Source organism: Pezoporus wallicus, unplaced genomic scaffold, assembly GCF_028554395.1.
Source record: "Pezoporus wallicus isolate ANWC-B61680 ecotype Strahan unplaced genomic scaffold, APGP_CSIRO_Pwel_v1 contig_6899, whole genome shotgun sequence".
Lineage (NCBI taxonomy): Eukaryota > Metazoa > Chordata > Aves > Psittaciformes > Psittacidae > Pezoporus > Pezoporus wallicus.
The window spans coordinates 1,873,776-1,891,557 of record NW_026638613.1 but is presented as its reverse complement, the minus strand read 5'-3'; the positions used below and the strand labels follow the sequence as shown (position 1 = coordinate 1,891,557).

At 40.4% G+C, this 17,782-nt stretch overlaps 1 protein-coding gene across 3 annotated transcripts in view; it reads right to left on the bottom strand.

Moving 5' to 3' along the window:
• SPATA16 (spermatogenesis associated 16) overlaps positions 1-17,782 on the bottom strand; it is a 98,985-nt gene that overhangs the window by 34,517 nt on the left and 46,686 nt on the right. For all 3 annotated transcript variants that reach the window (XM_057411566.1, XM_057411567.1, XM_057411568.1), the window contains exon 5: positions 6,587-6,671. In XM_057411566.1, the coding sequence (XP_057267549.1) occupies positions 6,587-6,671 (85 nt within the window). The remainder of the gene's footprint in view (positions 1-6,586; positions 6,672-17,782) is intronic.

The window sequence follows — 17,782 nt, the reverse complement described above, 5'->3', positions numbered from 1 at the left end:
AAAACTTGAAGGAACAATAAGGCCTCAGAACAGCACAAAATGGTTGGTTTTCTGCACTGATTTCTCAGGCTTTTGTAAATCTTAAAGCCCTGCTTTGCAACCCAGCAAAAGCCAGAATGAATTGAAAATTCTACTTGTGATACATGTACATTACTTTTGAGCTACCCTGTGGGTTTTTTAAATGATCTGGAGCTTTGCTGGCCAGGTTGTTCCTGTTGAGCATCTTTGAGACATCATTTATGGCCCTCTGTTAACAGTTAAAACCCTAATAGGGTTTCATAGTGGGATTTCAACAGCTACCAACTACAGTAAGGTATGTGTTGCCTATTACATTCGGCTAGTATTAAATCCCTCTTTCCTGCAATTAGAGGCAATTAGAGACAATTAACCCAGCTGTTTTAATACTTGTGACATTTAAACTAATAATTTTTCTTACCATGTAAATATAAGTATGATTCAAGCAACGGTTACTCTACCATGTATGATGTAGTACCAGAAAAACAGAAGTCGGTAGAAAATATGTGGAGGTAGATATTATTAAAGAAGAAAGAATACAAGAAAAATGTTAAATTCCTTGCTTTTGTACATGTGGAATTGTTTTTGGAATGGAAATATAAGCAATAACAACAGCAATAAAAAGCTCCCAAATCAGTATCAACATGATAGAAACTCTCTGTTATGTTATTTTATTTGCCTTTTCAATTACTCCATATTTTTTATTTGAGAACAGAATGAAACTGATTTTTTGCAGCCGAGTGCTATGTCTTAAAAATAGTATATTCTGAAGCCAGAATGGTCTGAATCCCTGAAATGGCATATGTAGGAAGAGGCCCATTCTGCCCTGAAAAAGTGTTAATAATTTTAATCTTAGCAAGTTGCTTCACCCATGATGCACTGAGAACATAGGAAAACCATGAACTGGTCAGAAGCTGCACTGAGATCATCTGGATACCAATGCAACGTCTTAAGAACACTGATCGTATGGGCCAAAATAACATTTCTTTTTTATAATTCTAATGATCAGGATGAGGAAAATCATTATATCCCAATTTTCCACCAGAAAATTTAAAGCTTAGTGTTTCAAGGCAAGTGCTGTCCTTCAAAATGGCCATAGATACAGAAGAGGGAGGATTACCTATTGTTTTTTTTTTATGGAGAGAGGTAAGAGAAATGTCACCTCTTTTTCTCACATAAGAAAATTCAAAATTAATTCTTAAAGCAGCAACAAGCTCCCCAGACCTCTGAGATAATATAGGCTTACAGGTATTAGACACTCCTGCCTGTATACACAAGAGTCATTGACCTCAATGGGATTTCCCCCAGATTTAATTAAAGAAAGGACTTTTCTGCAGTGAAGTGTGGCACAGCAAGATCTGCTAAAATAGCCCTGAGAATTAATGAGAAATATATTTTCTCAGCGCTATGATGCCCAGGCTGCCCAGAGAAGCTGCCTGTCAGCTCCTATCAGTCATTCCCTTAGGAGGATCTCAAAACATCCCTGCTGTTGCCAGCTTGGAAACCTCACGCTCTGTAGCAGGACACGGGTCAAGTGTGAGCATGCAGGACTGCTGACGGGTCTTGTCACCTGCTGAGACTGCAGAGGAGGTTTTGGCTACCAATAGCTTTTTCCTTTTAAGTTTCTTGATTTGGCTTGTCACTCCACAAGGTGTGAGATAAAGCTGAGTTCTAAAGGAGCTGACAGCATTCATCGCTGCACTGTAGGTGTTCAGCCACCTTGCAGGGTTGGCTTATCATTTGGTTTATTGTGTGATGTGTGTATTTCTCTGTGCTTGCAGCAGCAAAGATTTTTGAAATGGAAGCACCTGATGTTCACAACAGCATCAAGACAGCAAAACAAATGTCTGAATACCCAAACCTTCATGTCAGCCAATGCATGTGCTGCTGGAAGCTTTCTCTGTGACACTGAGTTTAGCTGACAGAAATGTTCTCAAACACAAAAGTTTGCGAGCTCCATGTGCAGCAGCCACAGAGCCAGTATTTTCTATGTGCAAGGAGCAGCTCTGTGATGGCTGCAACCTTGGCCAAAATGGTGGGGTTGAACAGGAACTAAAGCTAAAAGGTCTCCATTTGAGCTGTAGCAAATACACATTGGCTACGTTATGGAACTAAGTCTTTTAGTACAGGTGGTTATGGAAGCCTGCAGATATGAACCTACAAGCTTTGAAATGCCTACCTGGGGTTCTGTTAGTTTCTGCACTAAGTGTGCATTGCTGGTGCAATGGCACTTAGTAGAAGAGTTAGGCTACATGGGATTGACTTTGGTTGGAAGTGTATAGCAGATGCTAGAGCTGAACCTTTAATATAAAATAGGCCACATTGTTTTAACAACCAAATAATAAGAGCAATTAAATCTGTAGTAGTGAGTTAAGTCTAAGATGTTTATAAATTCGATAATAAAGGCACTTTGCACTAAGATGTTAGTGCCAGATACTGGTGAAGTCAGGCTGTGACTTTCCAGATTTTTGCAAAGTTCAAGTTTGAGAATGTTGGTAATTTCTCATATTGTGGTATCTCTGTGATGTATTTTTACTCATGGAATAAACCATCCAGCTTATATTGCAGTTTTTAGCCATTGGAAATAATGGCTAAAAGAAAGAGGGCTTACAAAAGTGTCAGTAAAACTGTACAGTTTGGAGAAGGACTTTTTCTATGGGATGAAATATCTCAAGCCTATTGTTTGCTTTAATATTACCAGCCAAGAAATTACATTGCTGACAATAAATGCTAGGGACTTGACTTCACTAATGTAAAAAGTAAGTAAGTTTAAACTTTGTCTTGCTGCTACTGCTTTGAAGGTATCAACCATAATACATTTAATAACTTGCACATTATTATTTATTGTGATGAATTCTATTTAAATCACCAATTTTTAACCTAACAGCCAATACACACATCATCCAGACCATATTCTCTAGTGGATTTGAAAAAAAAGCCCATACATTTGATCATATATTAACTTAGAATGTATATTGTCAATCCATGGAATAAAATATTTAAACAGAAAAAAAGGCCCAACTTACAGAATAATATTATCCAATGCAAATTACTTTTTCACTTCTCATCAGTATTATACCTTTATCTCAGACTGGAATGGAAGGTGGGTATTAATATTCAAAACCAAAGCAGGGCATTAGATATTACAGATCACTGTACAGAAGATCCAGAAATAGATGATTTACTTTAAAGGGGATAATCAAAGAAAGCTAATCAAAAAGCTAATCAAAAAGAATATTTAAAGTTGCCTTGATCATGATCCATAGGTGCATGCACAGGGAGAAGATTACAAGTACTAAAGGTTCTTTAAGCTTTCAGACAAGAATGCTTAATATAAATTGTTGGAAGTTTGGACTGGACGTGTAAGATCCTGGTTTGTAAACTGAGAAAGAAACAGAGGACAATAATGAAACAAACCATTTATGAGATGGGCTATGTTAAATAGTCCATTATTAAACTGTTTAAATGGAGATTAGGTAACTTTCTCAAAACCAGACTCTGCTTTCTTCTTTTGGCAACAATGTAGGAAGGTAAGGGTGCAATTTTGTGGTGTTTTCATGCAGGAAGTCAGGTAATTAATTCATCAATATGAGTCCATCTGGCCTTAAAAATCTGGCAGTCCGAATCTTTCAGTTTGCATGAGAGGAGGTATACAGTTACATGGAACAGATTACTGCTGCTGAAGAAGAAATATGCAAAAGTTAATAATGAGTAGGAGAGCAACGGAAGGATGTTTTATAAAGAACTGTGAAGAAAGAGGACTTCTAGCAGTAGATGTCAAGGATAGAAGAAGTTCAAAAGGAAGTATCAAACTAAAATCAGGAGAGGAAAACCAAAGGAGATACAAGATAAAGATGGCTCTGAGCATGAGGAATAGATCAGGAGAGAAAAAGCAGTGATTTAGAAGTAGGATAAATAATAAGGAGCTTTGCAGATGTGAATTAAAGGCCTGATTTTTTTGCAGTAAAGATGTCAGCTGCAGGATTCGAATGGTCTTACAATGTTTTGAAGCCATGAAAGAAGTAGAAGTCAGGCTGTGAGGAGGAAAAGCCTTTTCCAGAAGTTAAAAGAATCATAGAAAGAAGAAGCAAAAGTAGTCAATGACACACCAGAAGATTATATACATGACCCATTGATGAAAGCAAAAAGTGACATATCTAATCTAAAAATCATTTTTCAGAAAAGTAAAAAAGAAACCATCCTGTTCACTGTCTATTCCCTTCTTCCTCAGAAAATTTTGCTCATGGTTGTGAGCCAATACTAGCGAGCTCTGGGGCAGACGAGTAGTTAGCAAGAAAAGCGTGCATCAATAGCTGTTGCTTTGGTTACAAAGGCACATGAGCATGTATAGTTGTGACAAGCTATTTTCAGCTTTACACCATGAAATAGAGAGAATATTTATAAAAAAGATTATGTTACTTCTGCTTGGTCTCTCTGTGGCGGAAAGTCCCAGTGCAGTGTCACATGCTACACCATCCTGCATAATTGTTGCTGTGTGCTCTAATGACATTGAAGTCACCCCTGATGCTGAGTGCACAGAACTCATCAGCTTGGGAAGGAAAAAGTTGCTACTGGTGCTGGGGATATATCTTCATGCAGCATTTCTTAAGTGCTAGCTATTAACTTGAGTGGGAGCGGTACTGGGCACCCAGCTGCCTCCACTGCGTGTGTGTCAGCATATAGATACCGCTGACTCCTTAGTTGAGCCCACGCTAAGGCATATGCACAAAAGGCACAAAATTGCAGAGCAATCTCAGTCTCCCAGTGAAAATCAAGCACGGAGGGGGATCAAAGAAATGGTTAGATCTCTGCTGACATTTCAAAGCTTCTGCAGAGAAAGATGACAGCAACTTAGGTTCAGGAGAAAGGCAGAAAAGGAGAGGGAATGGGGCACAAACAGCATGGTGGAGCCTCTAGGTACTATGGAGTGGAGCAGAGATGAACCAGAGTTGTACCACTGCCAAAATCCTTTGGCCCTTGCTATCTAGGAATATGATAGGAATGGCTGGATGCAATTCAGTAGCTCCACTTCAGTTCTGGTTTGTTCCCATCTCAGGCCAGCCACAGCTTCTGGTTTAGACTCTATGAGGAGACACTGTGATAAATCTTGTCCTTCATGCCACTTTGTGGGCCCTGTTACCTAGCAGGAGAGTCTGAACCCCTGGAGGAGAGGACAGCTATGACAGCTCCTCCTTTAAAGGTTTATTCTTTGAAGCTTCATGTCCATGACATCAAGAAGGGAAGTCAATGGATATGAGTGTTAAGAGAAAAAAAAAGACATTCCATTTGAAGAAATGACCCCTTCATGAAACTTGTTTGTGAACTCAAGATTTTAAATGAGTCTGACCCAGTGGGAAAAAAAAATCAAACTGTTCTGTACAGAAGAAATTCTCTGCTGGAAAGCAAATAAGAAAGTTCACAGGCACTGCAAACACTAGCCCAGTGGGTAATTCTCTGAATGAGATGCACTTTGCACTCACAGCAGTACTGAAATTCAGCAGCTCCCAGAACTGAGATTTATTCAATTTTACCAATAAGAATGCAACTAAGAATAGTTTTATAAAGGAAGAATTTACTGCGGAAGTGAAGATAAAATACCAGATTCTGATCTTTATTACCCTGGCTCATGTCAGACATATTTTGCACCACTTCACATAAAGTACAGATGTCACAGATGTTCTCACAGAATAAACCCACAAATGGGATCAGAATCAGACTGAAATTTTATCACTAGGGACATATATTGTTCCTAGTATCATTAAATCCCTTGTATGGACAAGAAGGACCCGAGGGCAAGGTCCACTCTTGGAGACAGAAGGGATTTCCACCACTTAGAGCCCGAACACTGCTCTCCCTCTGAAATGCACCTTGTTCGCACTGAAATTAGGGGGGTGAAGGCTGGAGCACCAGTGGCAGTGGTAAATTCTTGCAGCAATAAGTGTCTCCCAGCAAAGGATCTAGCATCCATTAACCTCCAGGTTTGTAGGAGAGCTCTCCTCAGTGAAGAAGTGAGTACCCTTAAACTTAAATTTGTGCTGATGGGGCTGAACAGCCATCTCAAATAGCTCCAGAGACAAATTTCATTGAAGTCAATAGTCTACTCCCCACGTAAGTAATTTTTGTGGACTGGGGTCTTACCTAACCATCCTTCACAGAGCACTTTAGGTTTCTCTGAGACCATTTGTTAAAGTCATTTTTAACTCCCCTTCCAGTTGAAGAGTTTGGAAAGGTGTCAGAAGATTAGTATCATGCAAATTGCAAAAGAAAAGTGTCACTAAGGTAGGAAGACTTCACAAAAAATAGCTTAGGGATCTATACAGTATCCAGAATTAAATTTTATAGCAGTCCATAAAATTGAAGTATGAGCCAAGGGTTAACAACCTTGAATTTTGCCCTTAAAATTAGTCCAAGAAGATCTACTTCATTATAAATACTGTAGTACTACATAGTGTCCTGTTGATTGATATGGCCAGGAGCTACCTTTGTCGGCAGTCTTTTAAGCAGTAATCCTTCATTTTGGTCTTAATAGTAAGATAGGCACCTCCTTCCTCATTGGGCTATCAGTTTTTACCTGCCAATACAGTTTGATGAGCTTGCTTATATGCTGCTCAGTGCCTCCTGTCAGCCAGTATATATAGTCAGCGACCATGGCGCTCCTGATGACAAAAGGAGAATAAATGAGTGTACAGGGAAGGAAGGATGTATACAGCAATATTTAAAGGAGGTAATTCTTAAAGAGTGTAACACAAGGTTTGTATCAAAAGATTATACATAACTTTCAGTCTTTGTGCAACTTCAGTAAGATAAGCATTAGTAAACATTTTTCAACTAGCTAAACTATCTGCAAGCAAACATCCCTACATTTTCTTTTAATAGCTTTTCCATATTTTACTCTGAGAAAATATTTAATGACTGCTATACAATATTCTAGTCTGTTTTTTTTTTTCTTTATAGTATTTGTGGAGGATGTATGTTATGTGCAAGTACATTTCTTCTAGGACATCATCAACATGTATAACACCCTGTGGCTTGGCCATTTGAGCTTATTACTTGTCTATGGCTAACTCATAGTTCAACTTTGATTAAACTATATTTAAAAAAAATCCCAACAAAACAAATTAAAAGTAATCAGCCGTCTTGCTACCTAATGGAGTATGCTTTAGTACTCCCACTGTCAGTGACAATCATTACATTGCTCTTTTTAGACTGAGGGATATTAAAATACTATTGTGCAATGGATATTAATGTAGAGTCTTAACAGACTTTAGAAAATCAGTTTGCTTTTATGGCTGCCTCTCCACATTGCTCTTCGTTTCCTGTCCTCTAGAGATTCCAAATCCAATTAAATGTGACTAGATGTAATTCCAAATTGTCACTTAGTCAATTAAACATATAATAATCTTCTGTACCTAATTACTAGCACCAAAAGTTTATTTGTTGATGTAGTGCTAGCAATGTGTACTTCTGCATGTTCCCCTTATCATTGCCTATATATTAATTGTGCTTTGACATTACCATAAATTGAATTTGAAATTTTCCCCTAGTTAAAAGTGTCTCACAAACAGTAATCCCAATCCTGTTGTTGTACCCTTTCAGAACGCATTTTCCAAGGCTGTATTACGTTCTTAATGAGACATAACCAAAAATACACGGATTTAACAATAAACATTTCAAAGCAAGGCCAGTATCAGGGGGTAACATATTGTTACAAACAGGAACTAAATCTTCCCGTAGATGTTCCCATGCAGCTCCCATTAATTTCACAAGGAGAAAAGCATTTCAGTAGGATCCATGGATTTCTGCATAAGGACTGGATTTATCCATAAGCTTTACCCAATGCTCGTTTAAATCATTGGCAAAAATCCTCTTGACTGCACTAGAACAAAGAGTGGTTTCTAATTGAACATCATGAGCGCAGCCGGCACAGGATGAACAAAGGATGAAATCTTCATTGCCTTGAAATTCATTGGCAAAACTCTCACTGACTCCAGTGTTTAATCCCAGGTACGACATATGGATCCTGTGGACGAAGCAGGGAAGGTGAGCAAAGCATCCAGCTTTGCCTGCTTGACCTGGGATAGTTTTGAGGAAAGACCTTCACTATATTCTGAGGTAGAAAAGGTAAATAACTGTGCAGCACAGAATTGAGGGAAGACTTTGAATGAATCTGTCATGTTATTGTGTGCCTTTGGTCTACCAGAGGTGGTCTACAAAGCTTCCAGCTACCACGGCAATGGCACAGCTACTTGTAGTGGTGTACATGAGCAGTGGAGGCCTCCTGCAGCCACCATGTCAGAAAGAAGGAACTTTCACTCTAAATTTAGAGCAATTCTTAAGCACTAAAGCCTTGTCTGTCTTGGAGTCAAAGCACATTTGCAAGTGGTCATTTACAATTTGGGACCCTATAGATACATCATGCCTCAACTGCTGTCATTTCAAAGATTAAAACTGGCAAATCCTTAACCTGAGCTTCGCCCCATCTCTGCCTGCTGCTGTGGAGCACTGCCATGGGTTGAACACAATCAGTTGATACAGAGACACCTGCAGTGTGTTTTTACATCCCTACTGCTGGGCTGCAGACTGGTGACGTGAGAATGCATCCCACTGGCAGCACAACAGGACATCCAGTTTGTGACCTCCTGCTCCTTCATGGTAGCCAAGACTTTTGTCCCAGTGTGGCACTGTTTTCAAAGGAGGAGATATGTGCAGAGCCCTGGAAAAATCTGGAATAATTTCTCAGACAAGTTTCTTCATCTTTCTCTGTTTCTCAGCATCAGCTGTAAAATGCGGATGACCATATTTGACTGATTTACTTATTTGGTGTGCGAGTCCTCCTGGCACAACCTTTTGCTAATTCTTTGCAGCATGCTTAGCATAATGTCACTCTGGTTGTGGCAGACATCTCCAGGCATTGCTGCACTCCAGACAAATGCCTTTCCTCTTTATTCTTCCTCCTTAATTTGTTCTTATTTAAATAATCAGAAGCACACTTATATTTCCAGCATTTGAGTTTAGTTTTTCAATGTCTGCTTTTATCCATACTCATTTTCTTTTATATTGCCATGCACTACATCATGAATGGCAAGGCACAGACATAAAACCCCTCTGAGCCTTTCACATGCCTCCATCCCAGTTTTGCTTCTCAGTTCCTTGGCCATCAGGGAGCACACTTGCTACTGTGACCTCAGCGTTTACAATTAAAAAATTCCACTTTCAAAAGAAGCACAAGTATTAAGGCTCTATGTGCATGACCTGTGTCCAACCCCAAATGTGCCCAAGTCAGAAAGTGTTCCTCAAAGGCCTCCAAAGCTCAATTCACAGAAGCAAAGTGACACATGCAGTAGGGAACTATGAATTTCCAGACACAGGGACACAGGTGAAATTATGCTGTCTGAATATGGTTACAGGGCTGGGCACTGAAAAATATTTAGGCACCTAAATTCTCAGAAGCCAAAAAACTGATTGAGATATTTAGGTAGGTTAAATACTGAAATACATGAAGGTCTACATAACTTAGCTGTGTTTCTAACTCCAGGTGAATATGTATCCATGTGGCCCTTAGAAATTCAGGTAACAAAGACATTCAGTAAGCAAATGGTAAGCCCGTGGGACACTCTAAAATGAGACTTCTGCAATATATTATTTAACGAAATACTATTTATGAAATTATTATTTAAGATCCAGAGCTAGTGACCCAGATCATTAGCATCTTTTTCTCCCGCTTTTATCAGAGTGAAAGCCTATTGCATGCACATATCTCAAGACACCATACTTGGTTTTATTTCTTTTTTGATGGCTTCGTGTGTAACAGCATTTCAGCAAAGCTGTCCAACCTTCCTTCAATGATATGGCTATCTGGAGGTTTTCTTCTTTATTTGCAGAGCCCTTCTTTATTTAAAAATAGACCCATTTGTGATAATTTTGTACACTGTACAACGCAATGCTTCCATTTCCTGCAGTGTGCTAATGAAGAAGAGAGAAATTTGCTTTCCCTAAACTGAGACAAAAATAGAAAAAAAAAAAAGAGGGATGGAGTTCAAACTGCCTGACTCTGAAGCTTCTCTTCTTATATCTGATGGAATTGCCTGGGGAAGAGGTAAAGAGTTTGCTGAAATAATAGTCACTTTTACAGGTAACTCCACAATTCAGATTACTCTTGCCATTTCTGTTTGTATACATTTATCTCGCTTTCATTAGCCTAATATTACTTACACTTTTGCATATAGTAAATACATGCTGTGTCTATTTTTAAAAAAGTTTGAAAATTAGTTGCAGAACCAGCTGTAACCTTGTTTTCTACTTGCACATTGAAAACATTGGTCCAGTCTGCAGACTGATAAAATATTAAATACAGATCATCAGGGGAATCTGTAACGACTAAACTAGGCACGCAGTGTTGAATTATCATCAATTTTAAATGTAAAATCATAGGTGGAATGAAGCATACAAAACTCTAGAACATACTGTAGAACTGCATTTTTATTAAAGGTTTAAGGGGATAATATATATCTTGAGAATGAATCTGAGTTGCTTCATTGTTCACTGGAACTCCATAGATAAAAAGAAGTTATATGGTGAGTACAATAGGGATGGGTAGGATTAATTCCCCTCCCAAACAGGGCTTTCTGAAAAGCAGAAAGCAGAAGCCCTTGAAAGAAGGAATTTCCTGATACATTGACTACTATTGCCAGAAACAGAATGAGGGACCACTCCCTCCCGTTACAATTTCAAAACTATATGAAATGCAATATGTAGATATGTAATGTTATCAGTTGAGATCAGCTGTTATGTCATGCTGAGGTTTTGGACAACTAATGTTGGCCAGCAACAGACCTCACTCTGATTCGTACCCCTGGAGTGACTCCATAAGGGTCCAACTTTGAACCCTCCTGAGCACAAAGAACATAACAAAGGAATCCCAGAATGGTTTGGATTGGAAGGGACCCCAAAGATCATCTAGTTCCAGCCCCCCGCCATAGGCAGGGACACACTCCACCAGACCAGTCTGCTCAAAGCCCCGTCCAACTTCTGACACAACCACTTCATTGATATTCAGAAATATTTGCTTCATATTTACAAAACCATCCACCAGTTTTGACTCACTAATTTGAAATACTTAAAACATGCCTGAGTTTCAGGTGGGCAGCCCATCAAGGAGCTCTCTCTGATATGGGAACTGAAGTAGTTCTGACAATGCACCTTCAGGAACACCTTATGGGATGTGGCAGAAAATGTGACACTTCCTTCTTTCAAAACATGAGGCTTTAAATTCAAATGTTTTTATTTCCTAGTTGCTAGTTCAGGTCAGTAGGAACTTCCATGACATATCCTGACCCACTTGGGTTAAGCAGTGTTTTGCAATATCTGCTCAATCTGGCCACTTGGTGGTGCAGAATAATAAGATATATTTCTATATGTGCAAGCCAAGAGCATATCACAGATCCTAAACTGTCTCCCTAGGCCCATCTCCAGACATGTTATAGAACTTGTAATAGAAGAGTCAAAGGTAGCTTTTGCTGCATGACAGCTGCTGACACTAACAACCAGTGTACAGCAAAATGCCTTCAGCAGCCACACAAATGCACGACAAGAAAATGGATGGTACAGGTATAAGAAATATGGAGAGTTTTGTGGAATGCACCAAAGTGTTAGATTTCCAAAGAGGACAAGAAATTAGTATGGTTGCTACATACTTGTGTGTTCATTTACCACTGTAAATACTGGGAAATATATGAGGGCAAGACTCAAGGTCAGCTCCTTAAGCCTTGACTGCTCCGCTTGAGCTACAGAGAAAGAAAGGAAGGAAGCCCTGCAGGGGAGAGGAAGATTTCTCTGCAGATTGCAGAGCCTTAGGAATAATCACAGTCTAGGCACATTATAGCCTGACAAGTAGCAGAAAATCACCTTTGCTCCCTACTTCAAGTGATCTCACCTGGATCCTCAGTACACGATACTAATAGGAGGCCTTGGCAGCTGTTGCTCCCTACTTCAAGTGATCTCACCTGGATCCTCAGTACATGGTACTAAAAGGAGGCCTTGGCAGCTGCTGTGTGGTGTTAGTTCTGGGCAGACCTACTGCTTGGAAAGGGTAAGTATATATATATATATATATATATATTTAATTTTTTTTTTCTTTTTTCCCAGTTTAAAAGGAACTTTTCCTATTATATTCCTATTTAGATCAGCTCAGATGTAGATACCTGCGTACTTAAGCTCTCCAATGCAATAGTACTGAGACTAAAAAGCAAGATACAAAATAAGCTACTGCTCTATTCTGCATGACCTTTCTTATTTTCTTCTGAGATTATAAAAGGAAACTGATGTTTGTAACTGGAATAAGTAGGAGGTAATAATTTTAATGCAATAATCCTATTTGAAAAGTGAACAAAATAATAATAGTTAATTTTTAAACATATCTATATAGCCTAAGTAAATGTAAATGAATTACGTTGATGTTATGGAGACACTTGGAAACCATTAGATGATGAGAGCTGAACACAACTCCATAATATTAAGCAAAAATGAAATTACTAACATCAGGATTTAGTTATATGTAGACTAGCCCCCAAATGGGGCAAACAGTTATGTTATCTCTGTATAACACCTTGACGTTGCTAATTCTTGCAGTGGACCGGCTAAAAATTTCCTTTGTGCATTTCACAAGTGAACCTTAAGTGCACTGGGAAGATGCTCTTCTGTCCTGCCTAGCCCTTCCAGATTGGTGATGGGGTATGTCTACTGTCTTTGCTCAAGTTTCTGGGTCATTAGCCTATTGCGAGAAAGGAGAAGTAAGTTTCCTGCAAAGAAAATGGCACCTGTACTTAGAATACATTTATTACATTTATTATCTGTGCCATGGTTGCATGCAGGTAACAACTTTCTGCATTGTACTGAGATTGCTATGCAGTGATAACAAGCATTTCTCATTTAATGGCAACTGCCACATAAGGTCATGGAAATTGCTTTACAAACCTGAGCTGAGTGATGCACAGGGAAATGACAAACCTTTTAAAATGACAAGACATGCTCAAGAAAACAGGTTGCTTGCTTGCCTAGCAAAATCTTGGGCTGTGAGCTGGTATGAAATAACACTAGTCAAAATGGATATGCTCTACAAATCCCAGGAGGTATGGGAGGCCCCACTTCCTGCGTTAGCCTCATGGCTGAGCCATTTAGAGACAGGATAGGATAGCTGGAACCGCTTGTGGCAGAGATGCCAGGAAACTTCCAGAAATCCATGGTGTGTGCTTGTTCTGAATTCTCCCTTGGTGCTTGCCCTGTTCGCTGGTGTTTGCGTCTTATGCTCCCTGGGTTAGGGGCGTGTCTTGTACTGTCAGTGGTTAGATTTTCTTCTGCCAGACGTGGAGAATGTGAGCGTTGAAAGCTGCCTCTGATCTGCCCCTATTGGAGCCAGCTGTTGTTTGACATGTGGACAATCTCAAATGGTAAAGAATAACATGTGTGGCCCAGAAATAACAGCCGGTAGACACAGTCTAACATCGTATGGTGGCATCAAATTAAGTAATAGGCTGTGTGGACTTTGGGCTTTGATCCCAGCACTTGTCGAAGCTCCTTTCCTAGATGCAGTTTATGCAGCGCTGCTTCCGCAGGGTTGCTCTGGGGAGTCTGGAGATCACAAAACCAGCAAAATCTCACGGATCCCGTTTTCTTCCCGGCCCTGGGCAACGCGTGCTGCCCGTGCAACGCGCTTCCTGGCAGGGGGCGCCCCGCTGCTCGCCGGAGCCGCCTGACCGCGAAGCAGCCCTGGGGTGGTCAGGCGTGGGGCGGCGGAGGTGCCGCGCAGGGCTGGCTGCGGGCCTGGGCGTCACTGGTCTCTTCTCCGCAGCTCCCGGCCTAGGGCAGTCCCGCGGCTCTGACCCCCGGACAGCCCCCGAAATAAGGGTACACAAACGCGCCTCCCTGGCCGGGCGAGCTCTCTACGTTTTGGGGAGCCGCGGGGCTCCGGAGGGAAGCCCGGTGCTGACGGGGGGTGTGGGGGTGTGGGGTGGTCCGTTGCCATGACAGCAGGTTTCCCACTCCTTTTCTAAGAGTATTTTTTTTTTTTTGGTGTGTGTGTTGTGGTTCTGGTGTTTTGTTTTTGTTTTGGTTTTTTTGTTTGTTTGTTTTGGTGTTTTTTGGTTTTTAGTTTTCTTTACTTCCAGTTTAGGAAAACTGAAACCATTAGGGTGGAGAAACAATATAAACCTTCATCTGTTTTTCCAAGAGGAAACCCAGGCTGGATACAAAGGCAGGTTGCCCTGGTTTAGAGGCACTCAGCAGTGTGTCCCCCAACCCCAATTATTACTACAGCTTTCCTTAGTGCAACTCTGTGATTTGTAAAACAAACCTGGATTTACAAACTAACCCAAATTATTCACCTAGCTTTCACGCACCGTGTTTTCAAGTCAGACCAAAAGGGGACACACACCTGAACTTTTACAGAGGGCTGAGGTTCACTACTTGCAGACCTAGTCTGCTTTTCAGATGATGGATTTATCTAGATTATTTTATGTCTATTTAATATGAATGTCAAAAAGCTGAGTCAGCTGTACCCCAGCTATTAAGATCCTCAAACGTCTTCCTCCTTAATGCTTGCTTACCCCTACTCTATGCAGTCAGATGAATATGAGTTGTTTGTTCTGGCAGAGGGACAGACAGTCTGTTTTCCCTTACATGTATACAACTAATTTCAAGTCACTAGTGTTCTAGCTGGTGATAAAAGAGCTATCTTAAGCTTTTCGCAGAACACAGTGACACTGTTAAATCAGCACAGCATTTTGATTAGCAGAAGATGAGAGCTATACAGCTTAATGAGAAAAAGGGACAAAATCTCTTCTGTACTTAAAACTCCAGTTTCAAAGCAAATAGGTGGCAATATTTTTCTGTAAGTTAAGAATTTTCACCTTACTACTGATTCAAGGTTACTCAGTGTCAGCAATAGCCTGCGCTATTTGAGTAAAAAAAGAGAAATTGCTTTCATGCCTTATTGCTCATCTGGTTAGACCTTCTCCTGTGGGTGCAGCTGTGGGGTCACAGCCCGTGGGCTTGGTAGGCTCTCATAACTCTTCCTTCAGGAGCTTTGAGGCTCGCTCTTGGGTGCATGTTCCCTTTCTAGCACTCTTGTTCTTGAAAGCAAAGGATGGTAGTTTGTCTGCTCTGTCTTTATAGGCAGCATGGACCTCTGAGGTTCTTCTGTGGCTTATACATACCCTTGCACATACATATCCTTTGTCTCGTCCTTTATCTCATCCTTCCCTAAGGTAGAAGTCATAGGATCACAGAATAATTTGAGTTGGGTATGTTGCCAGGAAAGTTGAGTTCTCCTTGGCCTCCTCCAAGAGCATTTTCTTAGTTTAGGGACAGAAGTGAGCCCCTGACTTTCCATTCTGGTTATTGGTGATCTTTTGATCAGCTGTGACCATGTGTCCTTTGGCAGGGTACCTCTAGTAGCTGCTATTGGATGCTGATCCTAAACCTAAATACCTTCTAATGGCTAAGACTTCCCAGTAACTTCTAGATGAAATTTATGTATAATGCATTTATGGTCACTTGTTCGAGGGCCAAGATGATCTTTCCACTGAAATAGGCTTTCTCCCATATGATGTTTAAATCTTTAGAGTGTTTGTCAAGAACAGTCCTCTATCAGAGATACCTATAGAGAAATATATTTACTAGCTGACGTCTTGGCGAAAGCATTTGCAGCACTTCGGAATTAATCATTTGCAGATTCTATGACCCCACGTTGGTGTTTCTAGGATTGCTTTACAATGCCAAATGGCCTTAGGTTGCACTTTACCTGGTGGCATCCTATCGCAGTATTAGCCCACAGGAATTGCTATTGCAGCTGACAAAATTCAGAAGTGATGCTGATATGGGCGTATCGGACTCCTTGCATTAATTCAGATGTCCTTGCATTTAGACTGCTTCATGTGCTTATTCTCCTGCTGTACTAGTGAAAATTACACATAGAGGAAGTAGAGAGATGTTTAAATTACAGTTGACCCCACTCTAACCTACTACTTTCTCTGAACCAAAGAATTCAGTCTGGCATGTCCTCAGAGACAGAATCTCTGGGGTGATAGGTAGGCTGAATTAAATGTGGTTATCCATGCTGCTTGTGCCAAGCAGAACTGTTCAAAACCAGCCACTCATGTTCACTTGTACAGTGTTCTAGGTGTATTTAATGGACTAGGCGATAACATAAAAATCGCAAGGGGTGGGAAGGCAAGGGATACCTAAAAGCAGAAAAAGGAATAGAGTGACCTTTTTCTCATGGAAATGGCAAGCAGAAATAAATGATGCCTTATGCTAACAAAACCCAAGTTTGTCTTTCCAGAAACTGCAACTGAGTATCTGTGCCATGGTCTTTCTGTAATGACTGGAGTACATTCTGCACCATTAGTGAGGTTCAGCTAAGACCAGCAACTCCACGGTGATGGTGGAAGTAGTGCTAAGCTTAGTTTAACACAATCTGCAGAAGCAGCTCTGCACAGTTGCTATAACACTATGTTAAACTAGGCTAAACTCTGAATACTGCTATAGTCACTGCTTTTGGAATCACTCTGGATTCAGTCTGTCAGAGTGTTCCTCTCCTTTACAAAATATGTAATCTCATTTATAAATCTAGCCCCCTGAAAGATACTCGGTGTGGGGGGAAAAACAGGCGCACAGGGTTCCCCTGTGCCTGCTGATGTAGTAAACTTACTGATTCCTTATCTGCGGTAACACTAACCACAATTTTGGTTTTCCTGTGGGGTGTTTTTTGTATGTGTTTTGTTATGGTTTGTTTGTTTGTTTTTAAATCTTATTTATGAACACCTTCTTAGCTCATACTGTCTTCTCAAATATGGGCCTCTATATGCGTTGCTGCTTAGGAAAGATCAGTGTCTGAGAGGGTATTGTTTAACTTCTATGATTGTTGTTCTAAAAATCTTCAACCTGTCTTTCAGAGGAAAGTCCTCTTTCCCCTGCAGCACCCCAAACAATTGGCTTGTATTATTTCACCTGTTGGGCTTCTGGTGAACTTTTGTGTTTAAAAGTGTCCTAGACAGAAATCTCTCCCTATCACAAAGTGACTATGGTCTTCTAGCATAGCTCTAAAATGTGTGGCTGGTCAGTGGACCCCAGCTGTTGATGATTCAGAAGGTGACAATTTCTCTTTGAACCAATGCTCTAACAAGATTTGGGAATAAGTGAGATATAACCCAACCCTACCCCACCTCCCTCCTCCTCTCCTCCTCAAAAAAAACCCAACCAAACCCAAAGGTGGGTTTACAGACAACTGAAATATTCCAGGTGTCTGAAATTGTATTTTTAAGGAAATCTGGAAAAACTGTTTGCCTTTGGGAATAGATTTCTTCTCCCTATCCTGACCTGTGAAAGCTAGGGAGGCCTGCAGAAAGGAAGTGTTTGTCCCAGAGCTTTTGGCTGAAGTCCAGCGCAGAAAATAGTTCATCTTCCCAAATTCTCTCTGTAACTCTGCATATCTGCTTGGATAAAGTTGTCTTCCACTCCCTGTACAAGCTAGTTTTCTGCTATTTTAATAGCTTCAGAGCAATACCACTAGCATCCATCTTAAATGATAAGCAGAGTGACCCTTTCAGTAGCTTCCCTATTTGCACTCCCTGTTCTGCCATTAGTTAGCTAATGATTTGTGAAATATTTTGTGATGTACCTTGCGGTCTTTAGCTTAGCAGTCCTCTGTAAGTGTCTAATGGTACTAGTAATGGTGATACATACCAAACCACCATTGCATTTCCTCATGCAT